At 43.4% G+C, this 20,819-nt stretch overlaps 2 protein-coding genes across 2 annotated transcripts; both read right to left on the bottom strand.

Annotated features, from left to right (window-relative positions):
* Nucleotides 1–1,246: 1,246 nt before the first annotated feature.
* hepacama (hepatic and glial cell adhesion molecule a) lies at nucleotides 1,247–8,894 on the bottom strand. Its single transcript, XM_058080127.2, has 7 exons — nucleotides 8,645–8,894; nucleotides 4,873–5,220; nucleotides 4,354–4,635; nucleotides 3,548–3,638; nucleotides 3,373–3,440; nucleotides 2,068–2,138; nucleotides 1,247–1,985 (listed from the first exon to the last, which is right to left on the bottom strand). Exons 1-7 carry the CDS (start codon nucleotides 8,745–8,747, stop codon nucleotides 1,617–1,619), a joined length of 1,332 nt encoding a protein of 443 aa, XP_057936110.2. The 5' UTR covers nucleotides 8,748–8,894; the 3' UTR covers nucleotides 1,247–1,616.
* A 4,195-nt stretch (nucleotides 8,895–13,089) lies between these two features.
* On the bottom strand, nucleotides 13,090–19,720 carry LOC144894445 (neurogranin-like). The gene is made up of 3 exons (XM_078792858.1): nucleotides 19,554–19,720; nucleotides 17,632–17,787; nucleotides 13,090–13,921 (listed from the first exon to the last, which is right to left on the bottom strand). Exons 1-3 carry the CDS (start codon nucleotides 19,566–19,568, stop codon nucleotides 13,898–13,900), a joined length of 195 nt encoding a protein of 64 aa, XP_078648984.1. The 5' UTR covers nucleotides 19,569–19,720; the 3' UTR covers nucleotides 13,090–13,897.
* Nucleotides 19,721–20,819: the final 1,099 nt, after the last annotated feature.

Genomic DNA, 20,819 nt, shown 5'->3' with positions numbered 1-20,819 from the left:
CTTGTTGAGGGTTAGGTGAGGTCAACGGGCGAGGGGAGAAGGTGAGAGAGAGCCTTCTGGTTCTGGTTGATCTACAGTATATGTTCCCACCCTCAACTATGCTCACCAGCTTTTGGGTCGTGACTGAAACAACAAGATGGCGGATACGAGCAGCCGGAATGAGTTTCCTCCAAATGGTGGCTGGGCTGGAGAACCTTTTTCAAAAAATGCAAAATAACTATTTCCATTCTTGCTGTTGTTTTTTAATGTAAAAAATGTAATTTGTTGTAATAATATGATTTTTTCCTTTCCAAACATTACCAAACATAACTAGATTGAGCTGTGACTATGACCAAACAAGGAGCAAATGTAGTATAGGGAAAAAAACAATGGAACATTCGGCTGAGCCTTAGTGTTTCCATTTATAGTCGATTGACTGGAGGTTCCATGATTGCACCATTTTGGAATGAACATTGATTGTACTGGTGAACTTGTCACAACCAGCAATCTCAGTCTCTCAGGCTTGATTGGGTGATCTCATTTCATTAATTGGCCTTGATTTGCGTGGACTTCGTTAGTTACGAGAGTATGCAAGCGTCTTGTGGTGTTAATATTCTGCTTGAGTCTGACTTTGTTGTTTATGTATTAGCTTGCTACAGTTAGATATGATAGTCTAACAGGGATAATCAAACCATGGCCTGCCAAGCGTTTGGATCCAACCCACCAGTTGCTTCCAAAGTATTTCATTTCAACTTTTAGCATCCAAACTGTCATGTGACATGTGACGTGTTAATGGAGGGCCGAAGCACTGCAGCTTTTCTTTCAAAGCAGTTTCTCCAGCAGGTGATTTAATTGCCGAGCTCCTTCTTTCAAATTGGATCAGGTGTTGATCATTAAAATCACCTGCTTTGGTGACCTTCTGGAAAGAAAACCTGTAGTGTCTTGGCCCTCCGTGCATGGGTTTGACACCCCTGCTGTTGGACAACTCCCCCGGGCTAATATGATGTTGTTCATTTTCTATTGTGCTTGCTTTCCCATCGCCCTTTTTCAATGTAAAGCAATTATATCACAATAATAATGATCTGATAAATATGACGGAAGTGTAAAGGAAAAGTGGAGTTAGCAATGGTTTGTCTCCTTTAGGATTTCATGCAGGCAATGAGGTGTGAAAGAGTAGGATGTGAGTGACATCTTGTGGACTAAAAACGTATAACAGTCCTAAAAAATAAATAAAATTGAAAAAAATGAAAAAATAAAACAATAAAGTATTACTAAATAATTTCATGTTTATATATTATTAGCCATTTATTGCAAAAAAAAATCATAAAATGTGGTGTTTTTTTATTTTGTAGTAATACAATAAGACCACTCTCGGTTTAAAAGACACAGAGCAAATGGAACAAATGGAAACTAAACTACTTACCAGACGTTCCCGGTGAAATTAAGCATACATCCAAAAGGAAGAGCTCTGCATCGTACATGTAACCTATGACCTTTATATTACAGGATGCCATTGAAGGCTACACGAGTATTGCTGGTGGCCATGGAGGACTTGATGATGCAACCTTAGCATCCTGTGCCCGTGCATGCATCAACCTCCTTGGAAACATACAGCACACATGATCAACAACATGCCATCACTGCTGGGGGGGACCCGGCGACTTCTCACTGGGGGTGGGACTCTCGGCCTCCACGGGCAGGCGGATGTTGGGGATCCCGACGGGGGGCCTGACCTTTCTTATGGGGCTGAAGCTGCGTGGGGAAGAGCAGGGGGAGTGGGCCGGCGAGCGGACGGGTGTGAAGGGAGGACCCGCGGGGGACGCTGCTTGTGGGAGGAGCTGCGCCAGTGGGGAGGGGCTGCGGGAGTACCTGCGCGGGGTGGTCCAGATGGGCTGCTCAGTTCTGTGGGCGTGCGGGGGGAGAACCGGGACGTAGGTGGCAGGGATATTGATTTCTGATTGGCTGAAAGCGTTGCTAGAACTTTCTTCCAAACGCTCCAGAGTCTCCTGAAACGACACAGTGGGCTACTTTAGATGGCGGGCATGGTTATGGGGGAGTAATTATTATGAATATTGATTGTTTACTCACGTCTTCGTTGAGTACATAGAGGGGCATGGGGCTCCTTCGACCGAGTGTGCTTGGTTTTGGTACAACATCGACTGCAACAACATCAACAACAACAAAATTCAACAGACGTGATCCCAAACCAACATGTATGTGTTCTTATGTAAATAAATATTTATTTAATAGGTCACAATAATTTAATAAAAAATAATATTGAAGACACGATACATTCTGTGATGCTGGTTGACTTTCAAGTTGTAATTTCAAGATGAATTTTCATTATTCATTAACTCCTCAGTCACACACAGCTAGTGATAATCTACATCCGTATGCACAGCTGCTTTGGGCTAGTCTCATTTTTTGTATTATTGTCATGCTGAAATATTTCAGGTCATCAAATAAAATAAAAATAAGTGATTGCCTCCGAAACCTAGTAACTGATTGGGGCCACCCGTAGCAGCAACAACTGCAATCAAGCATTTGTGATAACTTGCAATGAGTCTCCTACATTGCTGTGGACGAATTTTGGCCCAACCATCTTAGCAGAATTGTTGTCATTCAGCCGCATCAGAGGCTTTCTAGCATGAAGCCTTCTAAGGTCATGCCACAGCATCTCAATAGGATTCAGGTCAGGACTTGGACTAGGCCACTCCAAAGTCTTAATTTGGTTTTTCTTCAGGACTTGTTGGTGTGTTTTGGATCATTGTCCTGCTGCACAACACAAGTTGCTTTTAGTTGTTTTTATGTGGTTCCATTTATCACATTTATTTTTCCAGGCAACAAAACAGCAAAAAAAAGGCCCAGACCACCACAACGCCACCACCATATTTTACTGTTGGGATGATGTTCTTTTTCTCGAAGGCGGGCTTACTTTTATGGGGAATCACTTTTTCCATGTAGGTTAGGATTGTTTTTCTCCATAATAATACAAAGTTTCATGTGAAAACTGCATTTGTGTTCAGTTGTGTTGTCATTGACTAATATTATATATCCATGTTTCCAAAAAAATCACAGTGCTCCTGGCATCCTTCCACGTTTGGCAAGTGGCCCTGAGTAGAAAACGTTTCGACAACTCTGCTGTACGGTGTTTAGTTGAACTGCCACAAATTTGGTACACACCTTTAGGGGACTGACAAGTATGTGTGTGTTAAATTGGAGCAAGGTTGGTTGAAAAACATCAAACAAAAAAACTTTGCAGGGGGGCTTAGCAACTCATTGCAAATAGTCATTGAGTATTTGTGTACTAATGGAGGATATAGTATCTGTATTACAGCGTGTCTTGTGTCACACACCCACACACACTCCAGTCCTGACAATACTGTTGCTCACCATCATGGCCGTTTTCACTCTGCCCCATATAAATGGGGGCCCTCTGTGGGACCGGCTTATGCTTCTTTCTGCAGTGTAGAGGGGTCGAAAACAACAACAGTAAATGTGTGCGCGCAACAACAGGCAGACTGAAAAGGGAAAAGAAGGGAAAAACGAAAGAGTGGAGGACGCTCACTTGGAAGGCTTCCAACAGGCACACACGGTCACCAGGGTGATGAGGAGGAATATGCCCCCGGTGGACAGGATGATGTACAGCGAGCTCCGTCCTAAACCAGAAGCATAGAGTACATAGGGACCACCACAAAGAATAACTACATCGGGGGCAAAGCCTGTCCTCACATTGGATTACTGACCCCCAACTCCCCCCTCTGTGCGGAATATTCTTATTTTAGACATTAATAAAACAGGCTCGTATGTAACCATGCAAACAATGTCTTTCATTTCATTTCACATGCTGTGGTGCAGCAAATATAATAAATAAAAAGTCCGGATTAGTTCAATCCACTTGGGCACCACCTTTTTCTTCCCCCTCTACTCATAAATAAGAGTCCATTCATTAGATTACAATGCCTCTGCTCACTTGTGGCTCCCTACTGGCGGACTGGTTGATTTACACTTGCTGTCAACAAGGCTGCCTTGTGGTCCGACGCTTGGTGCGGTTCGCTTCACATTGCTATTTATTCATTCATTCTCTACCGCTTTTCCTCACGAGGGTCGCGGGGGTGCTGGAGCCTATCCCAGCTGTCTTTGGGCGAGAGGCGGGGTACACCCTGGACCGGTCGCCAGCCAATCACAGGGCATATATAGACAAACAACCATTCACACTCACATTCATACCTATGGACAATTTGGAGTCGCCAATTAACCTAGCATGTTTTTGGAATGTGGGAGGGAACCGGAGTACCCGGAGAAAACCCACGCATGCACGGGGAGAACATGCAAACTCCACACAGAGATGGCCGAGGGTAACATGCCACCTACTGTAGACCGTGAGCCTGACAGGGGGGCTTCTCATGCTGCTGATGGGGTTCTCCACCGTGCAGGCGTAGACGTCGTCGTCCGACATGAGGACCCGCGTGATGCTCAGCACCTTTTGGTCGTGGGACAGCAGCAGGCGAGAGTCGTTGGTCTGCACCTTGCCTCCTTTCAGCCAGGAGTACACGGGTTTGGTGCCGTTGTCGTGGGAGCAGTGCAAGTGGAAGTGCTCGCTGTACTCGAGGACAGACGACGCCACCATCTGGATGTATGGCTTGGAGACAGGGACTGCGGATGACAGCATCACCACATGGATGGACATGACATGTGACAAGGAAACAGTCATGCATTATGCGCCGTGACTTCCTTGTGTTCAGAACATTTAACAACACTTACAGTAGCACAGCAGCTTCTACTGAGAACGTTTTGGTAGTGTTCTTCACGATGACTATATGATAATATTGTAAAATATACAGTTTTTCCGCATTCATCTAACAATAAGAGAGAGCAGCTCATCATACCTACCATCCACCGTCAGCTCGATGTAGTGCTCCCCTGTGAAGGTGTCATCCGTGATGGAGATCTCCACTTCGTAGGCCCCTTCGTCCGACAGCTGCAGGTTGTGAAGCAGCAGCGAGCCATTCTCAAATACCAGGATGCGGTTTCGGTACTCCGGCCGAAGGTTCCCGATGATGTCGGTACCGATGGATTGCACCACGGTGACGGGTTTGACTTTGTCCCTCTTCAGCTGCCACTTGACCACTGGCTTGTCTGTGCTGCTGCTGGTGTAGCTGACGGACAGGAGGGCCTCTTTGCCCACGACGCCCCTCACCACCTGGGTTTGGCTGGTCACGTTGACCCCTGACCCCTCGCCTGTAGGACGAGAAACGACAGAAGTTGCATGAGAGCTTAAATGAGGAGAAAAGGGTATTTTTGTGCCTCTTTTGCTTCATCTTAATACAAATAAAGTGATAGTAGTACACAATGACATAATGGTCCACCATTAGTGTACATCAAGAAAGCCATAGAAGTAATACTTCCATACACGCAGGACAATTGTACTAATAAATATCACTAACAATGTTAATATGGGGTCCTCGTCTATTGGTCACAATCATGTGACAGCGAGCCTGACTTTACAATATTAGGCAGGGGCGGCGGTGCATTTTTCACCATGACAGGTCCCTGCTTATTAAAGATGTTTGTCTTTAAACTGGAAGAGGCCAGCTTACAGTACTTGCTTCTTTTGCAGCCATTTTTATTAGCCTTGAAAGAAATTTTTTGTTGGTTGGTATTCTGCAAAGCGAGTTTAGTGGGGTAGCAAGGTGGGGGGGTGGGGGGGGGGTAGGTAGGTAGCTCTCTTTGACAGCGGCTATACCACCATGGTCATAACCTTTTTGTTTTTTGTCATTTTTTGGAGTGATGGTTTTAAACTTTTGATAATATTGTTTGAACTCCTCACAATGCTCGTGTATAATACATTTTTTAAATAGTTTTTCTGCCACATTAATTTTTGGTTCTGGAGTTCTTTCATTCATTCATTCATTTTCTACCGCTTTTCCTCACGAGGGTTGCGGGGGTGCTGGAGCCTATCCCAGCTGTCTTCAGGCGAGAGGCGGGGTACACCCTGGACTGGTGGCCAGCCAATCACAGGGCACATATAGACAAACAACCATTCACACTCACGTTCATACCTATGGACAATTTGGAGTCGCCAATTAACCTAGCATGTTTTTGGAATGTGGGAGGAAACCGAAGTACCCGGAGAAAACCATGCATGCACAGGGAGAACATGCAAACTCCACACAGAGATGGCCGAGGGTGGAATTGAACCCTGGGGTTCTGGAGTTAAATGTTATAAACATTGAGATTTAAGAGATAAAAGGCTTGAAACATTTCAATTGATATGTAGTAAATCTAGGATACATAAATATAACAGGCTGCACGGCGATCAAGTGGTTAGCACACAGACCTCACAGCTAGGAGACCCGGGCTCAATTCCACCCTTGGCCATCTCTGTGTGGAGTTTGCATGTTCTCCTCGTGCATGCGTGGTTTTTCTCCGGGTACTCCGGTTTTGTCCCACATTCCAAAAACATGCCAGGTTAATTAGCGACTCCAAATTGTCCACATTATGAATGTGAGTGTGAATGGTTGTTTGTCTATATATGCCCTGTGATTGGCAGGCCACCAGTCCAGGGTGTACTCCGCCTATTGCCCGAAGACAGCTGGGATAGGCTCCAGCACCCACCACAACCCTTGTGAGGATAAGCGGTAGAAAATGAATGAATATAACAATAATTTAAGAAAATCAACTTTTACACAATATTCACATTTTTGTATACAAGCAGAGGTGCACCGTGTTCTTGATCTCTTCAGACTACTACTACAGGACTTTGAAACTTGCCAAAAGTCCGACCCGAGTTCAACATCACAGCAAGGCATTCAGGAGTGGCCATTATGTGCTCTGGCCCTCTGGTAAATTTTCCCTTTCATGCCGACTTAATGAGACCAAATTCTTTGCATTGGTGCCTTAATGTTTGCTCTGCACACAAACAAAACCACAAAAATGTGCCCACTTTGTGCTCATGATTGTCTGCTCACATCTTGATCACTAATCTGCCTCTCAGAAGCTGCAGGACGCCCCCCCTCCACCCCCCCGACCCCTCATAGTCAACATGTACTACACTAATTTTGATTTGTCTGCATCAATTCCGCCCCCCTCCCATGAGATATTAGATAGACAGACACATTTTATGCTTTGGAGTGGAACCCTGTCTGGGTAACCAACACAGCGTAGCGCCTATCTTCCCTGGGGAGGTTGCTGCTCCCCTCGAGGACGCATGGATATCCAAACAGTGGAACCTTGGCCAGCTTTGGAGCATCCCGCTGTTATGCATCACAGATGGAGCAAGCTTGACTTGAGGCAAAGAGAGAGAGAGAGAGATTGTGCACTGTTGACTAATTCTTTGCAGCCAGGCAGTTAGCAGGGCATCGCCTGCTCGCCATGGCAACCATTTTGGCCGCCTGACAGGGGTTGTCAAGGCGAGAAGACAAAGGGCAGGATTGTTGGAGCTAACTTGAAAAGAGCGAGAGAGAGAGAGTGGGAACCGGAGAGAAAGTCTTTGTCAGTGGTGAAGTTGGAGACGGGCACCGGATCGCTTGCTGGGTCTGTTGGAAGTTTACAACGGCCCTCCACAACATTTACTGGAATAGAATCAGATTTGATAATAATAAATAGCAGCAACTGGGTCGGGGGGAGCGATTCTGTCGTGACTCGAACTTCATAAACAGAAACTAAACTCCTAAAAGAAAAAAACCTCCTCTTTCATGACAAAAAAAAATAAAATCAAAGCCTGGGGCATCATTGGACCTGCCACGTAAATCGATAAATCAAGTAACCGCACAAGAAATGAAGACAAACTCACTATGACATGTGCATGTGTGTTTGTATAACTCCTCTTTCTTTACCGTGCAGCCCATCTCTAAATTATGTTGACTATGATATTGTTTATCTGCAATAGACAATTATCGCCCAGCAAAATTCATTAACAAATGAGAAATCAATTGAACTAAAAGCTGCTAAATCCATTTCTACAGCTTTGGGACTCCAGCCAACCACAGTGAGAGCCATTATCCACAAATGGTGAAAACATGGAACAGTGACGGACCTTCCCAGGAGTGGCCGGCCAACGAAAATGACCCCAAGAGCACACCGACGCCTCACCCAGGAGGTCACAAAAGACCCCACAGCAACATCCAAAGAACTGCAGGCCTCACTTTTTAAGGTCCATTTTCACACCACTGTATTTTGGTTGTTTTGAATAAGCTCCAGCATACCCGCGACCCCTGGTGAGGACAAGCGGAATAGAATATTTAAAATAAAACGACAAGTTACGTTTGCCAGCTATTTCCTGCTTCACATTTGACGATGCATGTTGACTTAAACCCAGTGACTATTTTCAGGTCCCCCTGATGAGGAACTCATCATATTTATTTCTGTATATGTCCTGTACAGGATAAAGTAAGAAGTGATACCAACAAAATGCTACAAAATGGAGAGCAGTAAAGCATTACAGCATATTCAAGAGTAAGCAGTCTGAGTACAACATATCCCTACATGTTGGCAGGTCTGCACTACTACTCAAAGTCCTCCCGCAAAACAAAACATCTCCTTTTTGCACTTGGTGGAGGTCATTAAAACCCCCAATCACCTCCTCTGGGGTCCTTTGAGGTTGCAATGGGGGCCATCAAATAAAGATTTGTGCTTTGCGTGGTAAAGAGAAGTTAGGACGTACCTGTGAGGAGTAGCAGGAGGAGGCCAACCAGCGTGAAGAGCGTAGGAAAGTCAGCAGAGAGAATGTCGCCTGAAGAGGAGCTCTTCCTCTCCTCTACCTTCATCTTGTTTCCTGGGCAGAGGCGTTCTCCCACTTAGTGAGCATGGTTTAACCACGCTGGGCACGTCTCTGTGAAGCAACACTGCCTGCAACACTGGCCTCTTCCTGGCCACACTGACTGAGAGCCCAACTCTCGCATCACAGCACCCCCAGTCACAGCCAACAACAGACAACAGTGTGTGTGTGTGTGTATGTGAGAAGTATGGATGAGCTTCCCATTTACACGCCACATTGCACTTTTAGAAAGCAGCTCAAGAGAAAAGCACTCTGAATATGAATTAATTGAGAAGTGGAGCTGCTGAAAGCCTCATGGACATTGTAGGAATCTCAGTTGAAAGTATGACTGTACAATACTTCACGGCTTTTAAAGGGTGCCCCACTCGAGCCTGCCTTTATTTGTTCCAGCTCATCATTATGCAAACTCACAAACTGCTACTTTAGACCCGTATATGTAGGATTTAGAGCTGCACGATGTTATACTGAATGTATCAAAACAATAAAGAAAATCAGTTGTCATATTCAGGATGACCGCAGGGTGGGGTAAAAGCTCCATGAAATCAGAAAAAGCTTCTCTATTGTTTGCAACATGGCTTTTGTTGATTTTGTCCCGGAATAAGAAGTAATAATAAGTGAAAATATAAGCGTCAAAAACGTGGTAAGAATGTAAGTCTTACATTGAATGAACAAATGACGTAAAATGACGTAAATAAACGGACACCTACCAAACATGTCTAAATTGTAGCATGGTGATGAAAGAGGCTGGAAGTCCCCTGAAAGTGCACTCGGCTGTTCCTTGGTGTCCTGTGACTTCCTAGATTGTTTTATTATTATTCAAGTAACAGCATATTGTATTTGCGCTTCAAATTACATTTATTGTCGCTCTTTAACTAACTTGTCGACACATTTCATACACTTCCTGTTTGCGGTGCAGTCCCGCCCCCGGCTGACCAATTAGAAGAGAGAGTTTACTTTGTGACGCATTTTAGTATGGTTGGATTAATTTTTTTTTTTTTTTCAAAAGAGGAAGTGTTTTTTTTAATCTACAAAACTGGAGACAAGCAATATTTAAAAACGTTCTTTAGAGTGACATGATTTGGAAATGTCATTTTCTGAATGTAAGCCATTACAACCGTCCGATAAAGAAAGAAGGACACGCAAAGTGTTCTCAAAGAGACAAATCATTTGGCTTTCTCTTGAGTTTTTGTGGGCTGCACGGCGGTCATGTGGTTAGTGTGCAGACCTCACAGCGAGGAGACCTGGGTTCAAATCCACCCTCAGCCGTCTCTGTGCGGAGTTTGCATGTGTAACATGCTAGGTTAATTTGGTCACTCCACATTGTCCATAGGTATGAATGTGAGTGTGAATGGTTGTTTGTCTATATGTGCCCTGTGATTGGCTGGCCACCAGTCCAAGGTGTACCCTGCCTCTCGCCCGAAGACAGCTGGGATAGGCTCCTGCAACCCTCGTGAGGATAGGCGGTAGAAAATGAATGAATTAATGATTTCTTTGCTGCTTGAATTGATAAAAAAAAGCACAAATGTGTGTAAAATTATTTTTTTTAATGTAAAAATGATAATTCTATCAAATGTTTGTTTGGTTGAGCAGTGGGAGATGTGGGAGACGCAGGTTCGCACACTCCTTGTGTGACATAAAAGTGTTTTCCGGAGTACAAGTCCACACATTGTGTAAAATCTCTACAAATATTGGTGCCTTTTTGCAGTATTAACTTTTCTTTTGTACTGAATGTGGCCTTCAAAGTCATTTGTCCATCTTGTGCTCACAACGGCAGTTGTCCCGGGGGTCGATGTAACACAGAGGAAGTGCTTTATTGAGCAGCAGCAGCACAACTTGATTGAAAAGCCCAAGCAGGAATGCTGAGAACGACTCCCATGTAGTCAGCCATCAAAGCCCATCGCCCCTAACCTCCACCCACCCAGCTCTGCCCTGGCTAACAACAGCATCACCCACTTCCTCTCATCTGCTGACACGCTTCAAATCAAAGGTGACACTTTGCACTCAACAGAAGGAAGTGGAAGTGGAGAGACCCAAGTGTATGTGTGAGCCCTGAAAGGCGGCACTGTCACATTCAGTCTTTAAGCCATTTGATCTTATTGCCTCACACGGTGCTCATTTTCTACTCCAGTCCCGTTGTAAGCGCTTTGATTTTGTGTCCTAACAGATTAGATAGTCCATGCTGGCTATTGACTCTTACCAATATTGTCCAACACTTCATTACTGTTACCGATATCAACCGATGCTAACAAAACCCATCACTAGTCAACTCAAATGACAACAAATAAGTATCCAATTACTTATTAGTGTTTGCACCCATCCGGTTTGTCACACTTAAATGTGACTTAAACCCATGTTCAGTCCATCAACTCATTTAAATGACAACACACCAGAACACAAAATGCAGTTGGTGAATAAAATCGAGGAGGTCTTCGAAGTGGTCTTTCTAACAGTCCTCATCTCGAGTCACCATCCCCGCCATACACCATGTTTCCCGTCCTTAGAAATCGTTCTTCATGGCTTCCCCCAGTCTTTGCTGCGGGGACCGCTAAGGCTGCAAAACACCAGTCGACAGGACCCCTTCTTCAGCTTGACGGCATCCCTCACTGCTGATCTACGGTTGAGTATTTTTGCTTTATTTTAATTTCATCCCACTGTCCTGAACTCATACTAGATTGTGTTGAACTTTTGAGGTATTTTGTGAGCATGCACACCCACTTGTAAAGCACGTTTCTTCCTTCCCTTCCTCTTGCCTGCTGTTTTCCATGGCTCATACATCCCTAATTGCCCCCCAGGAGAGAGCTGCCATCGTTCCTGCTGACAAGTTGTCTGAGAAGGACCCAGCCGAGCTTTCAGATGAACTATTAAAATGTTCAACAAAACAAGTGTACCACTAATAAACCCGTCTTGTATGTGACTCACTTGAGGAGTGTTCGTTTTTTAAGATGTTTTAATATTGCAAACCTCTTGGTTCTTCGGCAACCAAGTGGGTGTTGGGCTATGGTGTGCACATCGTATTGATTGTTCACCCCCAGTCATTAAAGAGACAGGAGAACATGGCCGCTGCCCCTCAGGGATTGAGTAGGAGAATAAGAAGAGAAGTACGTCCACGTGAAAGCCATAGAGGATGCTTATCATTGCATGGCGAAGAGGGAGGAGAAAGGAGGAAGTGCTTTTTTCAAAACAAAACACTCAATGTCGCCTGTCCCCTTTTTGCCGCATGACATGCACGTGTGCGTGTAAGCGACAACGAATGACTAAAGTATGAACTCAAGTATTCGCAGCTCTGTCTTTTTTGTTTTTTTTGGTCTCGTGTGAGAATGCGTGTGTGCTGTGGCTCAGATGTGCGTGGGCGGGCTGAGTGGGAGCACTGGGAGGCTGAAGATGCTCTCGCTCATTTCTCATAACATGAACAAGACTGCTTTGGCACACCAAGCAGAAAGAAATAGGACTTTTTTCCCAACTGAAACAACCATATGCAATCAAGGACTGTTGACAAATGTAGATTCGTAGCTGGACACAGATGCATGATTACAGTGTTACCTTCAAAGTCAGGCCTTTTTTCCAGCATAATGAGGGTCACCGTGAAAGAACACTGCCCAAAATAATGCATGCAAGTCCTGCAATGACACACTTCAGAAAAATGACAAGAAACATGAAATATATACACTACCGCTCAAAAGGTTGGGATCACTTGGAAATGTTTTTGTCCAGTCTGAGATATGGCTTTTTCTTGGCAGTCCTGCTATGAAGTCCAGCTTCACTGTTGATACTGACACTAGTGTTTTATGGCTACTATTTAGTGCAGCTGCCAGGTGACGACCTGTGAGGCGTCTTTGTCATAAACTACACACTCTCAGATATTTGTCTTGTTGTGCAGCGTTTTTCTGTCCTTGTTAGACCCAGTTTGTGCTGCTCTCTGAAGGGAGTAGTTAACAGCATGGTAAGAGGTTTTAGTTTAGATTTTTAGATGGCTTTTCTAATCATCTATTAGCCTTATAAAATGATGAACTTGGATTATCAGCCATACCAGGAGATTGATGCAGAGGACTGACAGTTGTTGATAGGAGGCCTCTATGCAAAAATGGAGATCCTTTTTTGAAAATCATCTGATTCATTTTAATTGTTTGAAAATGTGCTTTTCTTTGAAAAACAAAGAAATTTACAAGTCATCCCAAACTTTTGAGCGGTAGTGTAGATTACTCAAAAATATCATTCACATAACCCTGAAACTGTCAATTTGTAATAATGTCATTACACCCTCAAATTCTGTGGGATTCACATTAAAAGTTGCTGTGTAAAATAAAACAAAACACCAAAGGTGCCACCAGACGTTTCCGCAGGTACATAAGATGGCTTTATTCGTGTAATGTCATGATGAAACAACAAAGGGTTAGTTTTCAAGTGTAAAACCTTGTAAATATGAATGAAAGATCATTTCTTCAGGTCAAGTAAACCCGCCAATACAACCACAAATAGACTACATCCAGTGTCTCATCGGATTAGAGCTGTATTCAACGCATGTGCAAAAAACCAAGCAACGTAAACACCGCATGCCAACTTCTCTGGAAGATCAGATTTTTAGGGGAAAAAAAAGAAGGCTTTGTCAAACGGGATAAGAAATAATACAACATGGGTACGTTTATTTTTTTTAAATCTTAATTATCTTTGCAAGCGAGTCAACGGATAAGTAATAATAAGATGCAAGCATGTCAGAAAACACGCAACGATATATATAAGCCACGGAAGTCTAATGCTGATGATGCATTTAGAGCACATTCAGTTTCACATTCACAGATCATCATCTAAAAACTAGCACACGACCAGAAGTTTCACAAGTACATGCAGTGAGTTGCAAATGGCGGGTCAAAGACGTCTGCGCTGATGGTGACCCCCCCACCCCTCCAAAACATCCTCAAACTGTTCAATTTTCACTACCGCTAACTTACGCTGAACAGGAATAAATACATTAAAAAAGTGGTAAATAGGTGCGTTTGAAACCCCGCCCAGCCAGCTTGTGCCAGCCAACCATATACTCGCTTGCTACCTTGCTTAGCCCCTCCCACTTCTCTCTTGCTTTCTTTCTCCATCCAGGTCAGAAGAGGGGTCATCGCCGCTCTGGCACAGCTGTGTCATCGCTTTCTACTGCCCCCGATCCTCTTGCCTCTAAAAACAGACATAGCACGTGGCGTTCAGTCATCATATCACAGCTTTGGTGACCATCACGGTTGACGCCCCCGGTCGTCGCTGAACAATTCAGCTTAAGTTCTCTGTGGGACCTCTCAAGTATCGCGTTTTTTCAAAAATGAATAAATAAATCATCAGCGTTTTGTAGTTGAATATGGTCTATTATTAGTCAAAGCACATGCATATTTCAACATAATGTACATACTGCATACCTAAATGTAACATATGTCAAAGAATGAGTTCTGGAAACAATAAAAGAGACATGCAACTTCAACAGAATTACTATTGAAATCCATCAATAATGTAATTAAACTTAAATATAAGTAATACATTCATCAATATGAAATCAAATTCATGAATATCCCAGAACATCCCGCACAATTTGAGCAGGAATGAATACCTGATATGCCGTTCCGTAACGTTGATGCTCGGAATTCTGGTGTTCGTGAATGCACCTTAATTGTCACTGGTGTATAATGAGGGAGTGCTGTATCGTGTTGAAGTCTACAATCAAGCACTGCTGTTGGTGTATTTAGGTCGGCAATGAATCAGAAAAAGAGCGTCACATACCGTGTGTCACTATGTGGACGTTACAGGTTACAAGTTACTACTTAGAAGATGTTACATATGCAATATTATCCTCAAGCTTGAGTCTGCATTCATTTAGCACCCAAAAGAGGCACCAACAGCGACTTAATGTTTTGACTAACTACTCTACTTCCAAATTATGGAGCCCGTGGGTGTGGTAACACATACGATGGGGTGTAACCTTCGCTTAGGGGCCGTTTGGTTTCATCTGTGTAGGTCGTTATTTGCTCGGAATACTTTACTGTCCAAGTTTGTGGGCGTTAATTAAAAAGTATCAACGCTTGAGTCGAGCGATAACTTTGTGGTCCTCCTGCGGGGCGAAAGGTCAGACGTGTCTTCTTCTTTGACTTTGTTTGGCATTTGGCGAGCACTTTAGAAAGAGCACTGAGCATAGTTGATTGTCTGACATTTCACACTACATTTGTAGCACGTCTTGTTGTTCAGCTTGAGACCTTACGCATCGTTCTCAACACAAACTGCGGCCCATGTTCTCTATTCAAAAAGGCCTTAAATCAGGTATGAATTATACAAACATATAAATAATCATGCATATTATGTGTGTCGTGATATGTATTATCCATGCTACTTCTTATGTAATAGATAACCTCTGTGCTATACACGTGAACCCATCATTGTACTAATGCACTTACAACTTTCCCATTTTATGTACTTAACTCCGAGTTTTGTCTCTTTAACACTATATTCACGCAAGACTTAGCTTCTTTGCAGTATCTTTCAAGACACCCTGAGAGGGGGTGATGTGAGAACCTCAAAAAGCAGATCCTGTTGTGAAAAAGGGGGTCTCCCCCAGTGGGAGACTGAGGATTCAGTCTGACAGCGTCATTAATCCTGCTCGGCCCAGTGAAGTCTCTTCTCTGTCTAATGCATCTGCAGCTATAAATACACCCCCCCCATACACACACACATACATAAATAAGGGTGGAAAAGCAGTCGACAAGTGGGTTAGTCAAGTCTAGTGTTGGCTCACAGGCTCAAAACCAGCCAGTTACTAACGACAGTGTTTCTTCTATGGACTCGCCACAGATACATTTGGACTACCACAGATACATGTTTAGAATTTGCACTGCCTGCCTGTCTAACATTATTCATGGAAAACCTGAATGTAAAGCAGGTTTGTCTCCCACTGCTGGGCCCCTCCAGCCGCATCTGCTGCCTTCTGAAGCGCTGATGCAGCCGACTCCCTCGATATCAGTGTGATATCAGTGTGTGCACAAAACCCATTTTAAGGGCAGCGCACATACTCACTGGTCCCATGTCACACTCGTCAGGCGTCACATATCATCCGGAATCCGACGCAGACCCGCTCACAATAAAAGTTTCTCCTGCACTAAATGTGCTAATACTGTCTACTGTCTGCTCCAAAATCCGTACTGAGGCGGTACTCGTCCCAAAATTCTGCCCACACTTGTTAGTTGGGACTTCGCCGCTGCCTGACGGAGGATCACATCGCGAGCCTCAAATTCACAAATGCCCCAAACGCCACACGCATCAAAAGCTTTTCAAAGCGCCGACACTGGTGAGACATTTCTGAGGCACATTTTGCAGGGTGCAAAACGTCTATCACTCTCACAAAGACAAGAAGTCCCACAGATGGCAGACATGCTTGTTCAGGATGCTGCTCCATCGGTGGAGAAGATCAGCGAACGGATCAGCATTTTAAAGTATCGGCCAATATCGCTACCGTCCTTTTTCACTGTTATCGAGCCATACCGATTAGTGGCCGATCAATCAGAGCATCCCTATTGTCCCACAAATTGATGCTAACCGATTTTTCGAGACCAATTAAACCACAGTCATGATCATAATAATAATAATAATAATCAGCTCAGTGTTTTTGTCTTATCTACTTGTCTAGCTGTCCTTTGCCACCACTAATAATGGAAAATTTTGTGTTTCTTATTAGTTATTAGTATCAATCATTTTAGCTTTTTTTAGTTACACTCTGCCTTTTTGCTCTATTCTTCCACTTTGCTGGGTTTTGGTTTGTTTTATTTCTGCAATGAGTCACATTCCACACGGCAGTGGAAGAGCATTAAAGTTGCCTTCTTAATTACCGAACAAATGCAGGGCACTTCCTGTCGTTCACTTTTAATGCGCACATCTATATCACATGGATCTCTTCTACTTATTAAACAGAAGCGCTCAGTGATTAAGTCTGCGTGTTTTGATCGGACAAATATGAAGTAAGTTTGATCAAATGTAGAATTACTGTGGCTTCTTCTTAAACAATAACACGGATGCAGCTGTTCAGTTCCGATGGAAAAAACAGCCACACGTCAATCACTGAAACTGGGAACACTGAGGTAGGTTGGATTGCAAGGTGTGCGTAGAGCATTTAATGTGGGCTTCCAATAATGCTCGGCAACATTATCATTCGTAGTAGCAACACCATATGGCTGCTGTCCTGTTCTCCAGACATGAGATGTACATACATGACGTGAACGGCACAAAATGAAACCCCCCACCTTTCACCAGTTTCTTGTTCTGTTGTTAAGAGGGGGTTAAAAACAGGCAATGTCACACATTTGTTACAACACACACCAAAAAAAACATTTTAATATAAGCACTCAAGCACCAAGACAACGTTTTGTCCACCAAGTCCAGTCATGGCCAATTATGCAAATTAAATTAAATTAGTCATTTCCGCCCCCCACCCATCTATGTGCAGACACTGTGTACTTGGCTGAACCTACACTTGTTCTTATTCAGGCTACAACATATCTCAAATGTCCAGCTGCATTAATTGCGTTGTCTTCAGGAGAGTAACGACTTCCATGCTCCATTAACACTTCAATTCTCTCATTGGTAATTTAACAACAACATGTCGAGTAGAGCTAGTTTCATTTATCAGCGCTTTGAGAGAGGATTCAATCAGCTGTTGCTTGTCGGGGAGCCTGCGGGGTAATTAAAGGAGTCGTTTGTTTATGCATTACATTAATCCTACATAGCGTGGCTCAGAAGATGGGCTCCAATTGTGGAATTATGTAGAGCTTTGGAATGGTGTTGTCTGTTGTCATTAATGCATTCTTCAGGAGCGTGACGTTGTCTAGTCATGACCCCGTGACCTCCTGGCAGCTCACCTCCTCTGCTTCCGCTTTGTCCTCTGGCTTCATCTTCTTGCGGGTCATGTGACCACGGAAGCCGGCCTGGATCTTGGCAGCCGCCCTGTTGGCCTCGGGGTCATCCAGTGGGATGTCCATGATGTCCTCCTCTTCCTGGGGCCGGCTGCGTTCCTCCTGCTGAGAGGACCACGGCATGCATCGGGGCATTACACGGGTGACATGCTTTTATTGTGATAGCGAGAGGCCGAAGAGGCCAGGAACCTCCATGGCCTCTTCATGTTTGCTCCATTTATCCTCTTGTTATATTTGGCACCATTGAGTCAATTTAGAAGGAATGGCAATTATCTGTGTTTGATTCCCATGTCTATCATCAGTTAACCACATAAATCATTAGGTACACCGTGACCTCTAATGTACTCTTCTACTGTTGATTGACACTAGTGTAGGCCGCCACTACATCATACTGTTTCTAATAATGTAGCATTCCTCCACTCGCTAGCTAAGGTGGCCAAAATATCAGAAAATACAAACAACCGATGCAGCCTCAATCGGAAACATCTTTGTTGAGGAACAAAGTTGAGGAACACATTACATTGCAACATTGTACAAGTACAGACAAAGTTAGTAGGTCTCTGAACCAGCGGTGTCCAAAGTGCAGCTCAGGGGTCGTTTTGTGGCCAGCACCTGTTTTTTATTGTCCCATGTCATTTTACAAGAATAATGTCAAAATAGTATGTGAAAAATGTAGTAACCTAACAAGAAAAAGGAGTAATTTTACAAGAATAATGCTGTAATATTATGAGGAAAAATAATATCACTAAATATCACAATAGCAGCATAATGTTGACATTAATAAGACGGTAATAAATAATTTTTTTTTTTTGAAAAGTCGTACTTGAACAAAACAGAATAAAGTTGCAATTTTTTGAAAACTACGATGAGGTATTATGGGAATAAATTCATAATATTATAAAAAATATTTAAGAAGAAAGTTTAAATATTTTGGGGGAAAAAACAGCAAAAATGGGGTGAAAAGAGCAACTGTATCATAAAACTGATATGCAGTTTTTACTTTTTTCTGGTTTGAAGATTTTAAAAAATGCAGAAATTGAAGAAACAGCTGTTATTTTAAAATATGAGAAAAACATCACAGTTTAAACCCATAATATTATAAGGAAATATTTCAGGAGCACAGAGTGGAAATATTAAAGAAAAAAATATGTAGTTTTGAATATTTTGAACACACAATAAAGATGAAATTTTTTGGAAAATTTGGTTGGTTGTTTTTGAAATATACACAAAATCATTATATAACAAAAAATATCCAATTGGCCTTTAGAGAGTATCTCGCTCGTGGAATAAGTTTGGACACCCCTGATCTAAACCCTCGGATGAAAACGACAACCCTGCAAAGATGTTGCAGGAGCTACCTCACTCAGCATCCAACATCCCAGATGAGACATGTAGTAGGCGTGAGAATAAATTCCGTCTTGTCACACACATAGAATAAAGTGAGACGGCACCGAGGCTGTCGACAACTTATGTAAACACCAATTCTGCACTCGGAGCATTGCTGGGAGACAGAAACGCAGATTGACATTTTGCACAAAAAAAAGACAGCCCACACGGAGCCAGGGAGCTGGGCCGTCGTCCCACTGCATCATGTCTCCGGTGTAACACCCTCCAGTGTGGGAGTGCGCCCACCCACCTGTGCAGCCAGGATTCATTAGCCTCTGTGTCTGACTGCTCACTCAGCTGCCAGGATGCTGAAATTGTGCTCTATTGTATTCCGATACACATCTGGCTCTCAAAGCATGATGTGACACAAATCCTATGCAATATGGTGTAAAGTGTCAAAGTACCACATCGAATTCAAGCAAAAAAGATTTCAAGCAAACTAGTACGCCTACTAAGAAAGTGGACATGAAGAAAATACTCACATTACGGCAGTCCATGTCTGCGACCTCACTTTTCAGGTAGCTTAACCCCAGTATGACTTCACTGCCGCTCTCTGGAAGTCCCTCTGCTTTTATACAGATGCCTCACTGCCTCTTACTAACAATCATTGCATGCTCAGTAACATCCGCTCACGCAGAGGGATGCAGAGAGAGAGAAAACAGAGGGAGGGGAGGAGAGGGAAAGGGAGGGAAGAATAGAGACCTCCTACAAACATGGCAGCATGTGTTTGTTTTTTTTCAGATTGCTCACCTGCGGTGTTAGCGATAGAGGACCTTTAACACAACCCGCGTTGCATCCCCATGCCACAATTTTAAGTTGGACAGTGTTTCCCATACATGGTGCCCCCCCCACAAATACATTTTGAACGCTACGGATAGATTTGGAGCTATTATTTCACTCCGGCTCACAAACACACACCATTATTTCAGGTATACAATGGGAGTATCACATGGTGTTTCAGAAAGTACTTCTGAGGAGGAAAAGTGGCCAGTGTTGATCAAGTAGCCTTGGTAGTACCGGATATTGCTAGTGTTGAAAATAAACTATTAAATATTGTTCAATTACCAGATACACTACCGCTCAAGTTTATTATTTATTTAGTGTAGCTGCCAGGTGACGACCTGTGAGGCGTCTTTGTCTTAAACTACACACTCTCTTGCACAGTTGTGCATCGTTTTTCTGTCCTTGTTAGACCCAGTTTGTGCTGCGCTCTGAAGAGAGTAGTTAACAGCATGGTAAGAGATTTTAGTTTTAGTTTAGATTTTTAGATGGCTTTTCTAATCATCTATTAGCCTTATAAAATGATGAACTTGGATTAGCAGCCATACCAGGAGATTGATGCAGAGGACTGACAGTTGTTGATAGTAGGCCTCTATGCAAAAATGTTCTTTGAAAATCATATGATTCATTTTAATTGTTTGTGAAATGGATAAAAATGTTTGTGAAATGCATGAAAATGTGTTTTTCTTTGGAAAACAAAGAAATTTGCAAGTGATCCCAAACTTTTGAGCGGTAGCGTATGTTTACTCTGGTGCCAAAGAGCTCCCAAGCCACTGCATTTTTCTTAATATCTCTATCTATCTATTGAACATTTCTGAACACGCATCACATGACATGCATGACAAACTTTGACATGAACAAACGTTGCGTGTTGCTTGGCTGGATGGTGACATGCGATAATCGCCCCGTTGCACAGCTTCCATTGAAAATGAATCGAGTCGAGGGGATGTCGTCTCCCGTGTGTGGCG

This window comes from Doryrhamphus excisus, linkage group LG8 (genome assembly GCF_037039965.1).
Source record: "Doryrhamphus excisus strain RoL-2023G ecotype Guam linkage group LG8, RoL_Dexc_Guam_v1.1, whole genome shotgun sequence".
NCBI lineage: Eukaryota > Metazoa > Chordata > Actinopteri > Syngnathiformes > Syngnathidae > Doryrhamphus > Doryrhamphus excisus.
The sequence above is the reverse complement of the archived record's forward strand: the minus strand, read 5'-3'. Positions and strand labels throughout refer to the sequence as shown.